Source organism: Sinohyriopsis cumingii, chromosome 5 (genome assembly GCF_028554795.1).
Source record: "Sinohyriopsis cumingii isolate HCF-2022 chromosome 5, ASM2855479v2, whole genome shotgun sequence".
Taxonomy (NCBI): domain Eukaryota; kingdom Metazoa; phylum Mollusca; class Bivalvia; order Unionida; family Unionidae; genus Sinohyriopsis; species Sinohyriopsis cumingii.
This window is the reverse complement of record NC_142965.1, coordinates 51,518,538-51,543,278: the sequence shown is the minus strand read 5'-3', so window position 1 is coordinate 51,543,278 and position 24,741 is coordinate 51,518,538. Positions and strand designations below refer to the sequence as shown.

At 37.5% G+C, this 24,741-nt stretch overlaps 1 protein-coding gene across 1 annotated transcript in view; it reads right to left on the bottom strand.

The window, feature by feature from the left end:
• The window catches only part of LOC149799154 (A disintegrin and metalloproteinase with thrombospondin motifs 4-like), a 59,206-nt gene that overhangs the window by 18,439 nt on the left and 16,026 nt on the right, over positions 1 to 24,741 (bottom strand). Inside the window, exons 9-17 of the mRNA XM_089958144.1 lie at positions 19,117 to 19,245; positions 13,622 to 13,738; positions 12,744 to 12,838; positions 8,847 to 8,923; positions 8,073 to 8,350; positions 7,210 to 7,276; positions 6,483 to 6,618; positions 3,862 to 4,046; positions 1,036 to 1,156 (exon numbers count right to left, since the gene is read on the bottom strand). Of these exons, the coding sequence (XP_089814270.1) occupies positions 1,036 to 1,156; positions 3,862 to 4,046; positions 6,483 to 6,618; positions 7,210 to 7,276; positions 8,073 to 8,350; positions 8,847 to 8,923; positions 12,744 to 12,838; positions 13,622 to 13,738; positions 19,117 to 19,245 (1,205 nt within the window). The remainder of the gene's footprint in view (positions 1 to 1,035; positions 1,157 to 3,861; positions 4,047 to 6,482; positions 6,619 to 7,209; positions 7,277 to 8,072; positions 8,351 to 8,846; positions 8,924 to 12,743; positions 12,839 to 13,621; positions 13,739 to 19,116; positions 19,246 to 24,741) is intronic.

Sequence of the window (24,741 nt, the reverse complement as noted above, 5' to 3'; positions counted from 1 at the left end):
TTGTAACTTCTTTTCTTTATTTTGATGCCGATCGATAGAGAAAGTAACGGTCGATTAAGTGATCTGCAACTGCACGTAAATAACACCTGACACCTGTAGATTTATTCATGTGAGTGAACGCAGGTAAATGACAGTGACAGAAAAATATCGCAGAATGAAAAACTTCAGCTACTAAATAAAAAGCATATTGTAAAATCAGGACACTCACTGAGTACATTCTGAGTGATACCAAGACCGAACTTTATAAAACCTTACAGATGCAATTCTCATGCCGAATCGAACAATTTTAAAGATGGATGCAAATTTATGGAAGATGACACGTTCTGGAGCGGCAATGTCTGCGATTAGTAAGCGATAAGTGTCAGCTGTGAAACGATCAATTGTTGAAGATGCTCAAAAACACAGTGAATATATGTATGTTATCACGGGCATTAATTCGTGCGCTATTTGCGATGTGTTCAAGATGTTCGGAAAAGGTTTGTGCAGATATACAGACACGAGTTGAAAAAACCTAAATATGAAAATAGAGACCAGGATAGGTTTGAATGAGATTGTTATAGGTGATCAAATGCGGATTTACTTTTTAAAGACAGAAACACAGAGAGAAATAGAGAGAGAGAGAGGATAATAATAATAGCTACTTTATGCAAAGAGGGTTACACAATTATTTGCATGGAACTAATCCTCCTTGTGGCCCTCTATTATATGCATAGTTACATTCAAAGCACATCTATATAGTTGCACAAACACACTCACATACACGCATGCATATATACATACACACACAAATCATTGACAATAAGCCATATTTATGTGTTGACATAATAAATAGAAAAATGAAATGTACATGCTCTAGCTAGGTCATAGATGGATGTGTATATATATATATATATATATATATATATATATATATATATATATATATATATATATATATATATGTGTGTGTGTGTGTGTGTGGATAGATAGATAGACAGACAGACAGGTTGATGTAAACAGACTGATGGTTGAATGGTTACATATCAGAAAACCAACCCTGAATGGTAGGATCAGTGAATACACCTTCATAGACATCACACGTGGAGTTATCGCCGCCGCACACTCCACAGCCGTCATACCGTGACATATTTACGTTGGAATTATCACAGCCGAAGCTCTGCACGAAACGAAGGCAAAAATGTATAGTCACATGATACCAAACCATTGTTTATTTATTTTTAGAAAAAAATCGAACTTTCTTAGTCTGGTTCGCTAATAGAAACGTAGAAAATATAAGAATAAAATTTTTTTTACAAGCACTAATATTCATTTCTGTGTCAGCACCAATTATATAAATCGATTCCGGTTAAGTGGCAAATGCTTTTTTTTTTAAGTCTGCTGAAAATGATGCGATTTCTTGGTAGATGATGGTGAATATTTCCTGTATTTTGATATGTTCTCAAAACAGGATCCACATAATAGTGGCGTCTCCAAACGAATTTGTTTTATACATTACTCCGTTCATAACGACCATAACTAAATGAAAGTCGATAAATGGAATAAAACCTTTAAACATTTCTCTTTTCTTCTCGCCCCCTCCACCCCCACCCCGCTTCATATTTGGAGTTTCTAATCTGTGTAATATGGATTATAATTGACATCTGGTCCTAATAAGTCTATCATCGTCATTTTCCCCAGATCAACTTTAATATCATGGTGGTTTGGTAGATTTCTGAATCAATGAGAAACATAACCTTATAGTCTTAAATATCAGTCACCCCGATTCTGGATGCGAGAGTTGTAAATACAGGGCCGACCTTAGGCCGATTGGACCTATTTGGTCCAATCGGGACCCGTGCTCACAGAGGCCCCCATCCCCCTCCCGTGTTAGTAAAATTTTTAATAATAAATCTATAGAGAGCAAGTAATTTTAAAGCGATGGGAGAGAATTTTATGTTCAGTATCATATACAACTTCTTTAAAAGTTTATTTCCAAATGTCGTGCTCACAAGGGGCCCTACGCGTAAATCCATTGGGCCCCGCCAAAATGATCCAAATCGGGCCCCGCGTTTGATTAAGCCGTTGCTGTGTAAATAAACGACCCTTAAAAATTGTCAGGAGATGTAGAATATTGTTTTCTTTACTTTAGTGAATTGTTTGAAAATAAACAATAGGTTTATAGTCTTTCACAAAATATATAACCAGTCTTTCTGCTCTCAAAAAGCATAATCAGTCTGTCTCCCCTCAGAATACATAACAAACTAAAACTGTAAATATTTCAAGTCTGCAGAAACTAGTTGGTATCCTTTAAAATATTGACTTTGTTCGGAAAGGAAGTGTCGATCGCTTCTTTTAATTTAAACAGTCGCACATGCAAAGAAAGAGTAAGAACTATTTCACACGAACAAATTGTATGGATTCAAAGCGGACTTAAGTAACCACTTAAAAGAAGTGAGAAAATATATATGTTGTTGTTGTTGTGGGGTTTAACGCCATTTTGTAGCACACGATAGGCTATGCATGGCCAGTAGTAATGATGGAGAAAGAACCCGGGAAAACCCCGAGAATAACCACCGACCCACGAGAAGCATCTGGCAAGTTTTCTCACATACCCACATTGGCCGAATCCTGGACTCGAACCCACGCAGATAGAGGTGAGATGGCAGTGATCCGTAACGTAGAGCGCTTTAGACCACTCGGCCACTCGGGTCCCCCCAAAAAAATATCTATAGAGAGCACTTATACATACATACATACATACATACATATTGAACCCACGACCTCCCGCATCCGAGGCGGACACTCTAACCATTAAGCCACCCGAGCGGTACAATATGTTGTAATATTTCCATTTATAAATCAAGGTCGAATTGCCATGTTTACATCAACATCCTATTTTCATTCTAAATAGGTCATGAGTTGAATGGAGGTTAGAAAAACATCACGTGATCTAGGAATTAGATTTATAATGTAGATATTTCATGACTGCCAAAGCTAGTGATTTGATAAATTTAAAAAAAATGGTCAAGTGTTGACTATTAAGATATTTCGAAATATAACTAAATGTATGGGAATATGTTCTAGCGATTCAGATTTGTTTATGTCATGCGCAGTAGGCGACTATAAAGGAATTAAAGCACGGCGTTCTGGTACTAGGCAGTACCAATCTTTTGAGTGTTATGAGAGGAATTTATATTTATTTATTTATTGTTCGTTGAAACTGCAGAGCTTGAACTTTTATTTTAAACAGACAGTACCTTGCTGGATTATTGTAAAATTAATGCAGGACTTGGATATTTATTCATTTTATTTGATTCCAGTGAAACACTCAAACATTTGTGACATTAAACTTATGGGATTTACCTCGAAGTAAAAATCTGGATATTAGAATTGAGTTACTTTTCATTCGGAATACTTTTAGAGCGCCTCCGGATTACTGTGAAATTGATAGTACATTTTGGAAATTCTAGGAATTCATATCATACTTGAAGTTACTTTCAATTCTTTTAGTTAGCTTGACTTTGCTTTTAATGGAAATAAATTTATATTTTGGATAGTATCAGTCTTCTTGGGTTTTACTTTTTTGTTACTTAGTTTAAGCCCCTAAGAGGTAATATCTCATAAAACAGTTGTTGTTTAATTGAGGTTTATTTCTATGACAATTTAATTCAAAAAGTTAAAGAAAGATTGGATGTTTGAGACGGGTGGTTATTTCATATAAGTGACTTTTAAAGCAGTTTTCAGAGATGACAAGACAGCCTGCAGCGGTATAAATGTAACACAGGAAAACATCGCCAGAATAACTAGCTTTACAATTTTGACATACCTCACATTATCCATGTACGAAGACTACATACACAACAGAAAATAATCTAAACATACCTCACAATATCCCTGTACACAGGCTCCATAAACACCGGACACCCGAGGATAGCCATTTGTGTCCGCCACGTTGAGTGTAGCTGTTGAGGTACAGGCAGTCCCATCTGGCATAATGCCGAACCTCTGAGTAGCCGAAGACGTATATCCACTACGGACATTGCAAGTAACCTCACATTGCCCATGGGCTGTGGAAAATGAAATAACGATCTTGATTGGAAATAGTCTGTAACTGATATAAAGTCGAGTGAATTATATTTGGCTACTATATTATATTTTAGTATATTAGGTATGCTATTATTGTTATTATTATCATTATTATTATTATTATTAGTGGTAGTAGTAGTAGTAGTAGTAGTAGTAGTAGTATTTTGACAAAAACTTTCAGGATTAAAACTATTTATTTTTAGCAGAAAGCACCACAAAGAAATAGAAGTAAAAACCTTAATAATAAGAATTGATTTTCTAGAACCATTGCTGAATCGTCATCGTTAACTTAGTGTTCAACATTATCGTGTCAAAAATAAGACATGTAAAGGAAGATCGAATTCCCGTGTACTCCAATTTTTAGGTCAAATAATAGTCTCAATACTTTGCAATATGTGCTATCAACAACCAACGAACAAGGCTTTTTAAAAAAAATGAGGTTTATATTTTCTTAGTTTGTTAGTTGTTTGTTTCTTCGTATGTCGATAATCTAGTTGTCTGCCTTTGTAAGAGTGACTTTGTAAGAGTTCTTAGTTGTCTGACTTTGAAAGAGTTCCTAGTTATCTGACTTCGTAAGAGTTCATTGTTTGACTTCGTAAGAGTTCCTAGGTGTCTGACTTTGTAATAGCTCTTAGTTGTCTGACTTGGTAAGAGTTAATAAATGTTTGACTTCGTAAGATTACCTAGTTGTCTGACTTCGTAAGAGTTCCTAGATTTCTGACTTTGTAAGAGTTCTTAGTTGTCTGACTTGATAAGAGTTCCTAGTTGTCTGACTTTGTAAGAGTTCCCAGGTGTCTGACTTTGTAAGATTTCTTAGTTGTCTGACTTTGTAAGAATGACTTCGTAAGAGTTCCTAGATTTCCGACTTTGAAAGAGTTCTTAGTTGTATAACTTGGTAATATTTCATAGTTGTCTGACTTCGTAAGAGTTCCTAGGTGTCTGACTTTGTAAGATTTCTTAGTTGTCTGACTTTGTAAGAGTTCTTAGTTGTCTGACTTGGTAAGAGTTCATAGTTGTCTGATTTTGTAAGAGTTCTCGGTGTCAGACTTTGTAAGATTTCTTAGTTGTCCGACTTTGTAAGAGTTCCTAGGTGTCTGACTTTGTAAGATTTCTTAGTTGTCTGACTTTGTAAGAATGACTTTGTAAGAGTTTCTAGTTGTCTGACTTTGTAAGAGTTCTTAGTTGTCTGACTTTGTAAGAGTTCGTTGTTGTCTGACTTGGTAAGAGTTCCTAGGTGTCTGACGTTGTAATAGCTCTTAGCTGTCTGACTTGGTAAGAGTTAATACGTTTGACTTCGTAAGATTACCTGTCTGACTTGGTAAGAGTTCCTAGTTGTCTGACTTTGTAAGAGTTCTTAGTTGTCTGACTTGGCAAGAGTTCCTAGTTGTCTAACTTTGTAAGAGTTCCTAGGTGCCTGACTTTGTAATAGCTCTTATTTGTTCTGACTTGGTAAGTGTTCCTAGTTTTTTTGTCTTCGTAAGAATTCCTAGTTGTTTGACTTTGTAAGAATTCCACATTGTCTGGTTTTGTAAAAGTTCATATTTTCTGACTTCGTAATAGATCCTAGGTGTCTGACTTTGTAAGAGTTCCTAGTTGTCTGACTTGGCAAGAGTTCCTAGTTATTTGACTTTGTAAACAGAGTTCCTAGGTGTCTGACTTTGTAAGAGTTCATATTTGTCTGACTTCATAAGAGTTCCTAGGTGCCTGACTTTTCAATAGTTCTTAGTTGTCTGACTTGGTAAGAGTTCCTAGATGTTTGACTTCGTACGAATACCTAATTGTCTGACTTTGTAAGAGTTCCAAGTTTACTCAGTTGGTAAGAGTTCCTTTGAACTCGTCAGTGTTGATTCTCAAATCCTCTTACGTCCATTAAGTTCTACATCTTCATAAATACGACCAAAGTACTGAGCAACTACAATCATATGGGACAGTAAAGCACCCACTGATTTGCAATGTATACATACACTTTTTTAAAATCTATTTATCTATCTATCTATCAATATATCCATATATCCGTCTGTTTGTATGTCTGTCCGTCCGTGTGTCTATCTCTCTGTCTATCTATCTATCAGTCTGTCTGTCTGTCTATCTGCTTAACTAGATATCTTTCCATGTATCTAGTTGGAGCATGTTCATTTAAATTTTCTCTTTATTATGTCGATATATAGGTATAGCTTACTATCTATCTATCTATCTATCTATCTATCTGTCTGTCCGTCCGCCTGCCCGCCCGTCCAAGTCATCCATCCATCCATCCATGCGCCGTCCATCTAATTATCTATCTATGTACGTCTTTCTTTCCGTCCGCCAGTCCTTCCGTTCGTCCATCCATCCATCCATCCATCCATCTATATCTATCTATCTATCTATCTATCTATCTATCTATCTATCTAATTTAAGCACATCACACTCCTTACCACCATAGAAAAACCAATCACCCGTTCCATCATACACAGTGGAATTCACAAGTCCGTGAGCTATCTGACGTGCACAGGTTTCCCCAGCTCTCTGTTTCCTCAGCGTAGATGCGACGCTTGAATCATTGTCACAGAGCTGAAGTGAGTAGTCATTTTTTGTAACTTCATGTTTTTGTGTGTGTGGATATATTATACAATAAAACCCTTTCGATCAACCACTTAAATATTTCTGTTATACGTATGCATACTAGCTTCTCTTTTTGTCTGTAAATATCAGAATAGAACGAAAATTGATTTATTTGTTGTATGCAAAAAAACAAATATTCAATTCAATGCAATATACTGATGTGTAAATGAATTAATAATAACAATAAAAACCTATTTGCACATGAATCCTGAGAGAGAGAGAGAGAGAGAGAGAGAGAGAGAGAGAGAGAGAGAGAGAGAGAGAGAATATCTGCGTACATACTTGCATATGTGAGAGTATGGATTATTTTAAAATGTTTCGATATGATGTGGTCAAAGCAGACACAATAATCTCTATACTCAACATTTCTTTACCAACGTCAAAATAGCGCTCTTTCGTGTTTGCCAATCTTACCATAAAGTAAAAATTAATTACTTGATTTTTTTATTTTTTTGGGGGGAGGGGGGTGTTGTAGATATCAAAATAAGGAAGTCTGTATAAATATTAAACTGGTCAATGTATCCAACATGTTGTACTCACATTTATGTTGCATGCTACAGCGTCATATTCAGGTTCGCTTTCTTTGCATTCCGGAACATTCCTTGGTCTGCGTACGGAAAGAATCATTTAATTGGTTGACAAAATAAGTCATTATGTCAATTAATAGCCATAGCCATGATAATAATGAGTTAGATAAATGCACTTCAACAATGTGGATTCGAAACTGTTCCCAATGTGTTCTTACTGTAGATTCTTAGTTTAGGTCTGCCTTTGTTTTTATGCCAACTGTCAGTCTGCCTTTGTTTTATGCCAACTGTCAGTCTGCCTTTGTTTTTATGCCACCTATCGGTCTGCCTTTGTTTTTATGCCAACTGTCAGTCTGCCTTTGTTTTGATGCCACCTATCGGTCTGCCTTTGTTTTTATGCCAACTGTCAGTCTGCCTTTGTTTTTATGCCACCTATCGGTCTGCCTTTGTTTTTGTGCTACCTGTCAGGGTGCCTTTGTGTTATGTTACCTATCGGTCTGCTTTTGTTTTAATGTTATCTGTCGGGTTGCCTTTCTTTCGTGCTTCCTATCGAAAAGAAGCTGCAAATTCTATTATATATTATATCCATAAAATTGAAAGCGATGATATTTCTTGACACTCGCTATATAATTACAATAATGCTGAAAATGACTTTACTTTTAATTTTCCTACTCAGGTATCGTGTTTAAAATTATACCGAAAGCTATATAGTTTGGTATTAAGACTATTAAATATATCGAATACACAACTGGATTTATGGTAATGGTTAAATTATTCTGACACTTATTAAGCCAAAAGAAAAGTGCGGCTGATTTGTGATGCCATAATAAAATCCAGTATTCGATTAGTAGATGTTACAGACGGATGTAAACTCACTTTGGATTGTCACATTTTCTCTGTCGATACATCATTCCTCTGCCACATGTCCGGGAGCAGGAGGTCCATGACCCCCACTCTCCCCAGCCCCCCTGGACCACGGTGAAGAGGGACAAGTCTAGGCCCGTGGCTGCCCAGATATTGCAATTCTCATAACCAATACACACCTTCCCATCTCCGCAATAACGAGCAGGTATGGCTGATATGTAGTTAGTCATCTTGCCGTATGTAAAGGAACTCGTATTCATATCAGCGCAGCTATGCATAGAACAGTCCCCCTATTAGTGCAAGTGAAACATTTTTATTAATAAAGCAGTGACAATACAGTATGTTCCCACGATTACTTTTTGCTGGTGTATCCCTTACCTTCCCCACCCCGTTCGACCGTCACACTCTTCTAGTATTTCCTATTACGTCAACATTATGGTAAAAGCGATTCGCCTGCAGACGAAAATCATAAGTAAAAAATTATATTCATAACAATTTCGTAATTATGCTATATGAATTATCCTGTCTACACGTGCTTCTTAATTAAGATGCACTTACACTACATTTAGGTCAACATATATGAAGCAAACAACACACATTCAAATCGGTCATCTTTTTGAAATGAAATTAAGACTGAAATGCAATTCTAAATTGCAGTTCTTCAAGTTAGCATTATAGACTGTCCATCGTACTGTGTGTGTGTGTGTGTGTGTGTGTGTGTGTGAGAGAGAGAGAGAGAGAGAGTGAGAGAGTGAGAGAGAGAAAAAGAGAAAGAGAGAGATATACCCAGTAAGGAAATTCTCTGAATCTCCACCCAGATCCATGTAAAAATTCACAATATTCATCATCAGTATACATCATTCCTGTCAAAGTAAAAAAGTTAAACTCCTTTAAACTCACACTCACGATCGCTCTAGTTATGATTATAGCAAAAACATAAAATAACTAAAACGAAAATAAATAGAAAATCAACGGCTGATTCGTTGCTCAAAGCGCTCTGAATTCTGTTACGTGCATTTAATTCAACCCAAGCCTTTTATAATTTTAATATTGTTACGTCCACATCGTACGGTATATGCACTTCACACATTAAAATTACGTAAGCAACAAAAGAATTAGCTCTATATCGGGGTTATAAAATTATCCGTTCCCTTGTAGACGCTCAAATTTACTTTTGAACAAAATAAATATTAGTTTTTTTCTTTTTGCTTTAACTGCATAAAACATGCTCTAATCAACATCACGTAGTCCTTATATATCGTGATTTTACTATATATTGATGACTGTGTAGCTGTCCACTGCAAAACGTACAACATTTCAAACAGATCGAAAACAGCAAAATAAGTTGAAATTATTTCTTCAATTTTAAAATAGTAATGTTTAATCTGGTATTAGTATGGTCTTACTTTCTATGTGTAAGCTACAAGAATTACGAATAAAGAAATACACAACACACTAGTATGAAGGCTTTATATTGATTCGTTGTAACTGATAGAGTAAATTGTGTGTTTTGGGGGCTTTAATTTAATATGTGCGCAACTAATGGGGTATCATGTGTTTCTTAAGGAGGGTCTTACACGAGTGCTCATTTTAAATGAATTTAATAAAATGAGTTCATCGTATTAGTTTCTCAAGCTGAAACAGATTTAAATTACTTAACGGGTCTCCAAATGTTCTTTGAAATCAGTCAAAGGAAAATTTTAAGTAACTGCTTAAGATGAGAAGTGGTTTAAATGTAAAACATGATAATTTCAGTGAACTGACACTGAAATACATTCGAACATTGCATCAACTGCTTTCCATGTAGTATTCTCACATCTCTGAAAAGACCACTACCACCGTAATTCCATTTCTGTAAGATTCTTGCAGAATCATTTGTTCTGTTGTTTACTTTGTATTACATGGAATATGTCAAACATAACGGAAAGTAGATACGCTCGTGACGGTAGGTCTTGCACTGTTGTCATTTGCTATTGATAACAAAGTCAGCGTACATATGACTTTTAGGGAATAAAAGATGTGACTGACCCTGGGTCCAACGATATATGGAGAGAGGGCATTGTTTAACAACATTATCTTGTGAAGAGTTTGATATTTTTGTCCGAAAACACTTGGGTAATTTTCCCTAGTCCTCCTAGCTCATATTCTTTTACATGATACCGCTGCATAAACGCGGTTTCGATCCCTTGATGATCTAAACTTAAGTCCGTCATTTCCTAACTTTTGTACACTAAAATCTTGACTGAATCCAATTTCGTTTCTATATAAAGGAATGAATGAACGGTATCATAATGTGTTTAGCACTTCAGCTGCGATACAACGTGATATCTGCTTTATATAATGACGTCTGCTCGCTCGCGGGCTGTTCCTTCGTATCCTAAAGAATGTAATCTGAATGTTTGTTGTGAAATCGGAATACGGTTGAGCATTGGTGAAAAGAAACAAAACACGAAAATTATATATGAACACGACTGATTTTGAACTCGACCCTTTCGCAAAGTAATAATGTATAAGTTGGAAAAAAAGAAGTAAAATAGTTTGAAATACGAAAGAATTTCCTCAAAATGTACTTTCTAATTTCTGCAAATCCAAGTTACATGAGCCATGTCATGGGTTCTCAAGCTTGATTATGCATTTTGAAATTGTACTGTAATTTTGACTATATTCCAAGTGCAATTACATCCTCCTTACTGCACTAAAAATGAAAATAATTATTAAATCCCATAGCGTTTTTTTGATAACTGCAATTGAAGGACTTCAGATTTTCCACACATTATGATTTCAAACATTCAATGACAGAACGGAAACACAGTTGCAGCTGTCAACACGATTCTCCCTTGCTGCTTCAATCCAATGTATTTCATGTAGAATTGGCACAGATAAATCCAGTGCATAATCACGATATGTCATAAAAATCGACAAAAATACCAAACTCTATTCATTCCAGATCAAGTGGAAAAGTTGTTGCAATGCGCATTCATTCACAATATGACTCCAAATTCAAATTTTAAGTGGACCAAAACGCCATTTTCTTTCGTAAGTTATGTCTAGCGCGCGACTAAGTGTAAATTTATCAGATCGGAGTTATGTGCGTAATAATGTTGTTGTTGTTTAATGATGAATCTGCGCTTGTGTATTTAGTTTGGAATACGGCATACATTCAGTTTGTTTCATGTAGTGTATTTTTGTTTACATAATTAAGCCTTAAGTAGAATAAAAAATTGAGCATGTAATAAAAAGTTTACTGCATTTGTATGGGAAAATATGAACTCGTTTTGACGGATGGATATACTGCATTCCCAAGGTCATGCAAGGTCATACAGTATTTCCATCAGAAAATCTCACTTCATATTTTCCCATACAAATGCAGTAACCTATAATTCTTTGGAAAGGTCAACTCACTCATGTGTTGTATCGCGAAACATGTTTACAGTGTCACGGGCTATATCCACCAGCTTAGACGTGTTCCGAGAAGTAAGTCATCAGCACTCGTCATAGGTTTTGCCTTTTTCCTATTAACCTTCTTGAGGTCACAACAATTTTATGTCTTCTCATCCGAAATAGAAGCATAAGCCACCGTTTGAAGCTTTAGAAGCTAAACGACTTATTTTGTATTCAAAGTTACAGAAATAGCATTGAAAGGTTCAAATGTTATTTTTCTTTGTTGTAACATCGTAAACTAGTTTTCTTTTTCAACGCCTATTATTCATTATCAACATATGATCTTTGCTAATCTAGCCAGATATTCGTCCACCAAAATCTAACAAATCTGGGAAGTATCAGCTTGATTACGTCTGATTCTTGCTGAGGCAGTCACTCTCGTTCGACTCTCGTTGAAAACAGACGGGGACGTTCTGACTCAGTCATGCCATGGAAACGTCTTCTCTGGTGGCACTCTAACCTCTCTCGAAACGACATTGCCACGCTAAACTGATACCTGCAATTTTTCTGTAGAAACTGATAGCTCCTCTTGGTCATTTTTACTTCCTGGATTTCAGAAGTCAAATGTAAAAGAAAAGTGTATAACGTTTTACATTTTGTATATATGGTAATCCATTCACTGCACTTTCAGAAGTTTGCATTGTCTAGTCAGGCAAAATTCTGCTGAAAGATAGTGTACTTCCGAGTAGTTCAGGCTGACTTTTTGAGCACACGAGAACATTCATTTGATTTGCTGTGTTCTTAGATCTTGTACAATTAATACAAATACAATATCCAAAGAAAATTCAGCCACAGTACATGAAAATATCATAGAGGTATGCCAACATTCTCTCTAATGTATATTTTGCAAATGTAAACAAATTCACCTTACATATGTCACTCTCTCAGGAGTTCATATCTGTATAGACCCCCCTACACCCCATACCAGTCCTTCTTTCAAAGGAAATTAAGACAGGAGCGGAACTGCAGGTAGTGGCACTGTTTGCCTCCATCTCCGGAGAGTAGTTTAGACTGACACGCAATGACATCATTTGTAACGTTTTAGACTCGACTGAAATAAGATATGGGGCAATAACTAACCAAATAATCACTGAAATCATGTGCTAAAATATTCATTTTTTCTCAAATTATGTCCGTATAACTCATTCTCTTGTTTTTTTATTTTATTTTATCGATTACTTTGTTTTGGGCCTTTTGTTACCAATACAAACATACGTTCGACATTCCCTTAAAAAATCTTACCCATCCATAGTCCTGAAAGAGACCTATTCACTAAGTCAACGGGTACGTCCGCTTCGTCTATATTTGTTACAAAAAGACAGCTAGCTGAAGATGATCTGCAACAAAAAGTTATATATATATATATATATATATATATATATATATATATATATATATATATATATATATATATATATATATATATATATAACAGATATCCCCACAAGCATACAGATTTAATACTGCCCAAAACAATGAATCCAAACTAATTTTTGTCAACGACGTTTCTTATGTCGACAACTACTTCGAATGAACGAGTTTCTCCTTTATATGAAACGTAAGTTCGTTTAATCCTTCAGGTATGAAATAGATTCAAAGTTAATAAAATAACAATATTACATGAGGATAGTTATGACTTTGTACAATCGAGTCATGCATATCTGAATTTATATCCAACTAATTCTTGATATGGCGAAACGATCGTGCTTTATTTATCGAGAATCCAAGAAGTCATACTGGATAGTCCAATATAGACATATGTCCCACTTCACTAACTGGAATGATGCGAGTCGGATGAGACAGGTTTTACTACGTGTGATCAATTTAAGTGAAATAAAATTATTAGTTTCAGTGTCATATTCAAATACTGCAAGCGAATGTTTGTTAGTACAGACTACGTTGTTGATATTTGGGTTGAAAAATCGCTTACTCTCTCATTCTCACAAACACAATCGTCTCAAACAATTGGCAAAGTCAAGGCTAAAGTGATATGTCGGTTACAGTTTGTTAGATAACGTTCTGCCATTCAAGTGTATACATATTTTAGCAATGTTCAAATGGACTATGTCTTACGTAAACAGTGTTGCGTAACAAACATTGCTATATTTTAAGATACTTACTGGATAAAATGCTCCAGCGCGGCTTTGCTGCACGTGCTCCAGTTGCAACCTTTAGTTCCCATGATACCGTCGTTAGGTGCGGGACAACCAACGTCAACATCATGCAAAAAACTAAGTCTGGAAATGTGGAAAAAAAGAGTTCAGAATTCTTTAATGTGTATGATTGCGCTGCTATTGCTGCTGGTACTAATTATGACACTAGTACTACTAGTAATAGCAACAATGTGTTCTAAATAATAGAAGCTATTCTTTATATTTGGTCTGTGTGTGTGATTTAGACTTTAACGTTGCATTAACAGTTTTCCAGTCATATCGCTACGATGTCTGCAGTGTGGCAGCTTAAGTTTATATTTGGTGGCGTGTGTGTATGTAATCTGGATTTCAAAGGAGATTTCAAACAATTTTCAGTCATATTGCTGCACTGTCTGCAGTGTGGACTTTTATAGTGATGTCTGGCACTTTGTTACCATGTCGCCAAGTGAGGTAGTTAGGCAGTTGCTAGTACCATTTGTAAATGTCTTTGGCATGATGCTGCCGGGATTCGAATAAAGGATCTCCAGCATCCGAGGCGGACGCTCTAACCACTTAGGCCACCGGAGCGACCTGTTTAGTATTTACAATGTTTTATTATAACGCGTTTGTTGATTATTAAAACATATATGATATAGTGCACACACTATCACTTCAAAAAATGGAAATGTCTGTGTTACGAGAAAGTATATAACCAACAGTTGTTGATAGTTTTTTTTTTTTTTTTTTGTTATACTTGACTGATGCGAGATTGCCTATCATTGATTATTTAATCCCATCGTTTTCTTAAGGTGATTCTGTTTACGATGTTTTTAATGTAGTCCTTGTAAATTTACTTTTCATCCCGATTCAGTGTTTTGGTAATTTCCTTGTTCAAATACAGATATACACACATATGAATATAAAACATTACAACGTAGACTAGTGAACCATATTTCGTCCTGTACTGAGAACTGAGTCGGGGTTCGCAAGTAACGGCACTCATCGATTTTCCTGTGTTCAATTCAACACCTTATTTAGAAAATGGAAATTAGCTTAGTCCTTTACATAGGCTGTCTTGTGCAGCAGACAAATTTATTTGAAGATTCAACGATCAACTGTCTAAATACGCAGCTAATCTAAATGCCTCTGACAGAAATTAATTTGTATACAAGCTATTTGTGTAAGTTACAAATGTAGACAAAACTGATATCAAAGTGCAAAGGTAAATCTTGTAGTAGGATAGGTTATTGACGAAATTATATGTAGTCAGTATTATAATGAGGCTAGAAAATTAAAATTCGCCCTTTATGAGAATGAAATCCAAGTCGTACACTCTCTACTTAGCTCACATCTTGAAAATGGACGGAACCAAGTTGTGAATTTAGGGATTCAACTATATCTTACACAAGCTAACTGTTCACTACATACATAGTTACTCCGGATTCATCTAACATAAATCACTGTAGGTTGAAGTTCTTACCTGCATGCATAACCAAGGAAGGCGAACATTGTTATCTTTTGATTCTATATGAGGATGCTTGTTACCACGAAGTGAAAATTATTATGTTAATCTATAAAAAATTAAAATCCGGGTCTTTGATTGTTTTCTAATTTCTGTAACTTTTATTCATAACTGTAAATTGTAGTGATTATGAATAGCTGGATTTGGTGTACGTGCATAGGGTTTATTTTGAAGAACGTAGAATCGCATCGGTTGTATAAATAGATGCTTACGCACTTGTTGATAGTTACTAATAATAAAAATATTAGTAAATGAGTTTACAAAGTTTCAGGCTTTTTCCCATTCGACAGGTCGATCAGGTGGTATCTTAGAAGAGTTATGTTAACACCATTTGATGTGGTAACTTATGCGATTTCCTCTACGGTGATGGAAATCTGCAATTTGTCACGAAAGTAGTACTAGCTAAATGCATTTTCACCCTTTTGCCCCTATGTAAATATATGTAGCTGGTAAAGTTTGGTCATAGGGCCACCCTCTTTTCTGCTCGAAGTCTCATTCTGGCAAGCGTTGCTCGAATTGTTGCTAGTATTCAGCGACTCTTTTGTCGTTGTTGCTTGTTTTGTGTCTAAGATGTTGTCTTAGGTGTTATTCATCCACAGGTGTATTGACTTCTATTTATTGCACCCCAACATCATTGCTAGATTTTTCTTGGGGATAAATGTGTTTGTTGTGGCGTTTTGCCTATTCTTCCATATTCAGTATAGCCGGTTGGTGTCAATTCCAAACCGTTTCTTGGCTCCGACAATAGAGATCATTCGACAAAGGTCTCGTTTCACTTGTTCCTGTCTATGCAGAATGATTCGTGTAACGGGAATTCCATAGATCTGAAACATGTCGAACAGACCTAGGCGTCACCATAAAATCAGAATTTATTTATTATAGAAATGCTCGCCTGTGGTTGTGTACATCTTAGTACTTGTATGGATGGCACCTGGAAACGTCCTAGTTTTCCAGCTAAAAAACAACAATCATCCCCCACAAAAAAAAATCGAGCAAAGGAGTAGTGGTGTAAGAAATTGAAGTCTATACACCTAAGAAAGAAGAGCAGCATGACGATGTAGACATTTGGAGGATCGTGGTTTTGCACCGAAAAACCAGGGGTGTGGCCAAGCACGATCTGTACCTTGTCTTCGAGTACGATCAACCACCTCGGTTTCCAGAACAAGCTTGGACGATTGCACTAGAAAACGCGAAAGCTACGCATCTCGTTAACTGAAGATTTACGGTAATAACGCTAAAGCTCCAAAGAGTACGAATATATTCGTTTTACAAATAAGCATCTTAGCACAATGTTACAAATATTTCTTTTTGTTTACATTAAAATTCAATCATATATTTGATTGACCTTGCCAAGCAATCATAACAAACAAAGTAAGGAAACCAAATGCTTCGAACTATTTGGTTAGACTCTTAACATACATGTTCGCCAATCTTTCTAGCGTAGGGATATATATCGAAAATTAGATGGTTAATTGTTAGATAGCAGAAAGGCTTTCTTAGCGACGATGGTGCACAGTGATCATGTGTGTTGTTAGATCTTTGCTGGATCGTGTTCGGGGAGGCGGTGCTTGGTACGCGAAAAAGGAAATGTTCTCTTGAAAATTCTCACCTAATGAAAATACCATCGTTTCGCGACTATTATTTTGGTGCTCAGAAATTGAGAGAAGGAAATAAAATATAATAGGAACTGCCGAAGAGTATCCGTTTTATTTTTGTTCTGATGTTAATTATTTGGGATAAGGCTATTTCGATCAAGAGCTTCAGAGAAAGTGTTTTTTGATCGTACATCTAAAAACAGGTCGCCCAAGATTAACGCCCAAGAAGAAAGTTCGAAAACTTTAAGAATGGTCTCATCCAAAGACTTTTCTTCTTTCTAATCTTTGTGAACGTCCAATTAAATACAACGATCAAGAAAAAATTGTTATAACGGATTCAGAATTCAAAATGTGGCCTCAGAAAGGTCTTCAGCTATTTGTCGCATGAATCCTGATAAAAAAATAAACACCAGTGTCTTCCTACAACTTGGGATTTGATTTTGTCTTTCGATTTAATGTGCATGTGACTCCTTTCTAGACAACGGTAGTAACGATGTTGTTTTCCTTAATGTTAGTTACCTCGATATACTACACAATTGGAACTCTTCATGACTAAAAATTCTTAACTATTTTATTTTCTGTTTAACAAAAGAAAAAGTAATCCACTGCAGTTTATCTAAATGTTTATGTTCATTCATTTAGCAAATTGCCATTTTCTAAATATAATGACTGATCCCGTGTTTGATATGTGGTACCTATATCGAGTTGGGTATTCAAGAAGACTAGCTCCATTTCTACACCAACAGAAAATATTTTATTAAACAACCAAAGAAAGAAGAAAATTAAAAAAAAAACTGATTTTATAATAACTTCAATAATTATTTATAATTATGATTTATCACTTAAAGAGCTGAAAAACTTGACGCTTTTAGACTGCGCAACAATGGAATGGAATGTACAGCATGATATGGTAAGAACGACCGCTCGACAAATCACGATATTACAATGGAATGCACAGCATGATATGTTAAGGACGACCGCTCGACAAGTTACGATTGTGTCAGTATTGGAATGGAATGTACAACATAATATGTTAAGGACGACCACTTGCCCAATTATGATTGTATCAGTAATAAAATGGAATGTACACCATGATATGGTAAGAACGACCGCTTGACCAGTTGCGATTGTGTCAGTATTTGAATGGAACGTACAATATGATATGTTAAGGACGACCACTTGACCAATTACGATTGTGTCAGTAATGGAATGGAATGTTCAACATGATATTTTAAGGATGAAAAAGTTAATCACAAACAAAAATACCTGATTCATAGCATAGTTTGTTGACCTGAAAGTGAGTATCAATAAACAATTATTGTTACATATGCAATATGGAGTCAGTAACAGCTGAATAATTAGCATCGCTCTGAATAATATTTACGTCGTTTTAGAGCGCGTATGAATTTCGACATCCCAGCTCATATGCAGCCATTGAAGTAATCAATTCATTGCATTTGTAGTATCTTCTTTTTTCATGTAAACAATTGTATAACGTTCACTATCGACAGGCACCATTAACTAGTCGAAAGCTCTTGACAAACTACAGGTTATTAAAAACATATATATATGGACTGTATTTTTGATTTTGGTTTCAATGCCGTAGCATGATGTCATTATATATTTTGTAGGTGTTTGTGTTTTTAGTTGTTATTTGCTTGTCCAATAGGGATCAATATATCTCGAAGGCGACCTTCACATACTAGATTCGTTCAACTTTTCAAGTTTGTTCTCTTTCTCGTTCTCCCTATCTATCTATCTATTATATATCCATCCATCCAACCATCCATCCACCCAACCATCCATCCATCCATCCATCTCCATCCATCCATCCATCCGTCTATCTATCTGTCTGTCTGTCTGTCTATATATATATATATATATATATATATATATATATATATATATATATATATATATATATATATATATATATATGATTGATTGATTGATTGATTTATTTATTTATTTATAATTGCCAGAAAAATATTGATACCATTAACATTTTTGTTAAATTATTAAACACGAATATTTAATATTATCATACAGGCTAGATAATTGTATTGGTACCGGCTAAATATATATATATATATATATATATATATATATATATATATATATATATATATATATATATATATATATATATATATATATATATAAGGTTGTTCTGCCAACCTACGAAGCAAATACCAAAATTTGATCAATAGATGGTCTTTAACTGAGTTTTGAACAATTAGTCCTTTGGTGGATCACAGCAATAATTATATACTAACCGGAGAACAACATATCAATTTAGGGAACATAAAGAAATCGTCAATTGGCAGATCGAACGAATGTTTATATGTGTTTTTGCAACTGCTTACGTGTGTCCGAGTTCGTGTGCTGAGATGTAATACAATGAAAAGGTCCGTATTGAGCTGACTGCACAACGTTGGGACGGTTTACACGCACCACTCACATATGCGAAGCCTGATGTCGTCGTACCCGTTTGACTAAAATGAAGCAAAATAATTTATGGAACGTTAAAGAGAGCGACAATGAATTTACTCATATATAGCTTGAATTAACTTAATTAATATTTTGCAAGACCTTGTTTGGATAATATTGTATGTATGTGGTCATGAGGCAGATCAATATTTTACTGAAATGAAAACTAGGACTCAAAATGTCTTTGATATCAATAAGAATATGGAGGAGCACTACTTTTCGTACATTTTTCGAAGTTCAACCACTATTCCATAATATCAAGCTAAACCAGTTTGGAACATACCACAAACAACTTCAAAATAAATATATTGACTTACGTCTGTTTTAACTGAACTGATAATCGACATTAAGACTGAGAAACATATAAATACGGCTAAGGTAGTCAGGACTTACATATGTTAACTTGGTCGCCATACTTGAAAGAACCTACTATGTAATGCAGTGAAACTTCATTAAAATGGAGACTCTGTAACTTAATTCCTGTGCAGATTAACATCATAGCATGGTTCTGATGAGGCCATTCAAATGTGAACCAAACCTATTTAAAGTTGCCACTTGCAGAAAATGGTCCAAATTTGTTGGTGAAGTTTTACTATATTTTGATATGGTCAATCGTAGAAGAATCGCGAGTTTGCCTAACCCATATAAAACTTTTAGTGACTAACATCTATGCTTGTCGTATAAACCTTCTAGCAAACTAGCTTCTGTGTTTGTCGTAGAAACCGTATGGTGACTAACATATATGCTTGTCATAGGAACCTTCTGGCAACTAGCATCTGGGTTTGTCATAGAAACCTTCTTAAAACTAGCATATGTTTGTCATAGAAACCTTCTGGCAACTAGCATCTGTGTCTGTCGTAGGAACCCTGAGGCAACTAGCATCTATGCTTGTCGGAGAAACCTTCTGGCAACTAGCATGTGTGCTTATCGTAGACACCTTTTGGCAACTAGCATCTATGCTTGTCGTAGAAACCTTCTGGCAACTAGCATATATGTTTGTCGCACAAACATTCTGCCAACCAGCATTTCGGCTTGTAGAAACCTTCTGGCAACTAGCATGTGTGTTTGTCGTAAAAACCTTCTGGCAACTAGACTCTATGTTTGTCTTAGAAACCTTCTGGCAGCTAGCATCTATGTTTGTCGTAGAAACCTTCTGGAAATTAGCACGTGTGTTTGTCGTAGAAACCTTCTGGCAGCTAACATCTATGTTTGTCGTAGGAACCTTCTGACAACTAGCATCTGTGCTTGTCGTTGCAGCCTTCTGGCAACTAGCTTCTGTGTTGTCGTAGAAACATTCTGACAACTAGCATCTGTGCCTGTAGTAGAAACCTTCTGGCAACTAGCATGTGTGCTTGTCGTAGGAACCTTCTGGCAACTAGCATCTGGGCTTGTCATAGAAGCCTTCTGGAAACTAGCATATGGTGTCACAGAAACCCTCTGGCAACTAGCATCTGTGCTTGTCGTAGGAACCTTCTGGCAACTAGCATCTGTGCTTGTAGAAACTTTCTGGCAACTAACATCTGTGCTTGTCGATATAACCTTCTGGAATCTAGCTTCTGTGTTGTCGTAGAAACCTTCTGGCAACTAGCATCTGTTTGTGATAGAAACCTTCTGGCAACTAGAATATGTGCTTGTCGTAGGAACCTTCTGGCAACTAGTATCTGGGCTTGTCGTAGAAACCTTCTGGCAATTAGCATATTTGCTTGTCGTAGAAACGTTCTGGCAATGAGCAAGTGTGTCTGTCGTAGAAACCTTCTGGCAACTAGCATCTCTGAAGAGGCATGAAAAAGGCAACGAAACTAAAAAAATATTAAAGTAAGAATTTACCAAGGTTCCTTGCAATCTGCTGATGCATAATTGGAGGTATTATTTTGCCCATGACAGGAACCAGCTATTTAGAGATGAAAGTATGGTTTGTAATTGGAAACGGTCAATTACACGAATGACCGGGTTGCTCCCGGAGGGGCAGATCACCGAATACAATGATATTTTGGCAGCAATTTTGGGATCCAGGGCCTGGAACGCAAACAAGCAATTATTGTTTCGTAGTGTCAAGTCGAACCCCGAGGACAATCTCCTAAACCCATCCCCAGACAACTAGGCTGAACGGCAAAGACTAGAGATGTCACCGCCACTGGAAGCATTACCCATGATCCAGATCAGGCACAATTCACGCCCACAACAGTAAAGAGAAGGGGTGTCGAAAGCCAATCTGTAAAAAAGAGCTACTTGCACTGGTTCCCGCTTGGCATACCTGTAAGGCTGACGCAGAGGAGTAAAGTTTAGCCTGGTATTGACGTCCCAACTCGAGAAAGCCTGCTAGGTCAGCAGAAAGGCGTCCAGGTCACAGCCTACTTCTGTAGCCCCAACACCATGAGCCGCAACGAGGTAGAACTTCTGGTCTCCCAATACAAATCTGCGATCCAAAAGCGCATTGAAAATTACATATTTGAAGGCTCCGGCTGACACTACGCGATGTATATAAAACTAGACCTCTTCATTTCGCAGTACCGCCTGTTCCGTGCACCCAAGTGTACTCCAACCAAATCTGTCATCGATGTCAAGAATATGGACAATATAAGTTTTGACACGGCTATTCTGTCCGCCAGGTACTCCGAAAACGACAAAATATTGACCGGCCAGACACCTGGGCTAGCTAATGTTCGATGGGACAAACTTCCTGTTTAAGGTTGCCAGCTTGAATTTTATTTAGCCCGAAGCAAAGTAGCGGCTGAGGTCGAGAATAAAGAGCAAGTCGGCATTGTGCCGGAAATTGTGGTCTTGGCTGTACGAGTACGTCAGCATGCGGATTATATGATGTTACAAGGGCCTCAACGGGCTTGAGATGGTCTGGACAAATGTCGTGCCACCTTCCCGGCACTAAGCAGTTGTGGAGTGGCAGGAGTTTCTACCTAAGATACTTGTCTCAGCGCATAACTCAAGCTTCCCGAGGCTAACAGCAATTTCTCAATCACGCTTTTGCCTCAGCGGGGCTCTCCGCCTTTTTTCCAAGAACGTTAACATGTTGGCCATGCAGACCGCACAGACTACACTGAGCGTATGCATGTCGCTGGTGATGATCAGCATACGATCAGCGACCAAATCGGTATTTCGTTTGCAGGGAAGGTAGAGGTTTGGCAATTTAAAGGATTCTTTGGTGAGTTTAAAGTTATAGATGGACGTTTCTAACTTCTCGGCCACAATGTGGCTCCAAAAACAATCCACCAGCCTCTTCGACCGCGAGATATACGCAAACGCCGACGTATGTTCCTGACCAAGCTCTACTTCCACATGGATCGCCATACGCGACAACACCATTATGGTTCTCCTAATTTTTGTAAGGCAGAAGTTGAAATGTCAACAGAATATGCACGCCACATGATGCATCTCTTATATGTACTGGAGTACATCAATTAGAGTCCTCCTGCGTTTCCAATCTTTCCCCATCTTCTTGCCATTCTCATGTCATGCCACTTGCGAAGATGGAATGCGCATTAAACACGATACTCCTGTTGAACGAAAATATCTGCTCCAAGTACTTCTGGTCAAGGAGAACGAGCAGCAGATTGCTCTTTGAGGATTCAACAAAACGCGCCTGTTATCTAACCTGGTGAGCACGCCAAGATGGCACAGGCAACTATCGAGTTCATAATCGCGAAGCAGGAGTTGAGGAAGAAACTCTGGTGGCATTGGATCTGATGCCTCAAGACATAGTAGCTCTTATTAAACTGGTAGAATCTCTACCCATATACAGGTACAAAATGGATAAGCATTAGCCTGCCAACCAGTTACTCGAAATCCCCAAAGAGCAGGCACCAGCAACCAAGAAGCCACCGAGCAAGCCACAAATGGAACAAAGGTTGTTGGGGTAGGCGAAGGGGTAGTAACGCAGTATATTGCCTCTGAGAAGTGGAAGAGCTTGTAATCTGCGTGGAAATGCTTTTCTGGGCTTACTGTGCATTCAACTAGCCCATTGAAGCCTTCTCATCCAGCCAGGGCCATCTGCCAACGGCTTCTCCTTGACTTCCTCGTAGAATGTCCAACTTTCAAGACTTAAATAGAGAGATTTACTACCAGGTATTTGACTTCTTCTATATAGCGTCATGGCAACCATTGGAATCACCTTTAAACATCTTGGGAAAACAGTGACCGCCCAGCTGAGGGGGTTCATCTAGGAGCAGACAGCTCCCGTACTACTTACATGGTTTGAAGGTTCTGGCGTTTGACCCAGTCACCCATTCCCATCCATTTCTGAAAGTCAAATACAGCTGGCCCAGCGCTTGATCAAGGCTGTTAAGCGACCGACCTGCAAACAACGCGCTCTTAGTTTCGTCCGAGGTCGACACGGCATACAAGACCAACGGACCGCGACCAGGCAGCTACGAGCACTAGGAAATCCACCAAGAGGAACAACGGTAGGTAAGGGCGCAAAGGGGTGACGCAAGTTAGGTTCAGTGCGAAAGAGTCAGCTCTTTCCGTGACAATGGAGATCATCTCGGTAGTCTGCCCCGAAGACGTCGATGTCTCAACAATCATACCAAACTTAGCCCGCAGCGCCGCACGGCAATAATGTTCCCAAAGGACGACAAGGCCAAATTTACGATGACGGCCGCTAATGACCATTGGGATGGTACTCCGAGGAAATGGAAATTCTGTCGGACGATGAAGCCACAAATGTGACCCGCGTCTTACGGCCGATTCTACGCTTAATGGACTGCGGTCGGAATGTTGACACATGCCTTAAAATCAGCCAGAAGGACTTCGTTGACATTTACATGAACTATTATATCAATCTGGGACACCTCGAGATGTTCAATCAGTCTGTAATGAACCTGTACTTATAGGTCTACTTCTGGCTGTTTGGGAACAACAACTATCAGCCGGTCTCCGCTGTTCTCACTGATAGAACACTGGTGCTCGAACGGGTGGTGAACGAATGAGAGTTGTGGACGTTTCCGTGGCAAACATCTTTTGAGGCCCAATTACCATACACAAAAGCACGATGACATCTGAAAGACATCGTGTAATCCTCACCCAAGTAAAATGGAAAACACTATCGGCAGCCTGAAGATAATCGCGCTTTTGCTAAAACATAAAGTTTCTTCAGGGGCGGACTGGACAAGATTGTTATGACGACAGAGCGTAGTTTGGTTACTTGATATCCATCGCCACTTCCAATCTCTTCGTATCTTCGAAATTCCACGCTCACATTCGACAGGAGCCTTAAAACCCATTTCGTTTGGGAGAAAGATGCGCTGTGCCACATCACAGATATCATCTCAACCCCAAACACTTAGATTCCTGGTAGACGTGGGCTATGTCACATGACAGGTCCAAACTTTTAAGGCATGAGTTCACGGTATTACCATAATGTCCGCCCTTGCTGAACATTCATAGTTCCGTTTAACCCTGGAAACTGAGGTGACATCACTATGTACACGCAGTTTGTCGGTCGACAAATTCTCCGCTGAAAAGATTCTTGTCGGTGGAGCGCATACTGC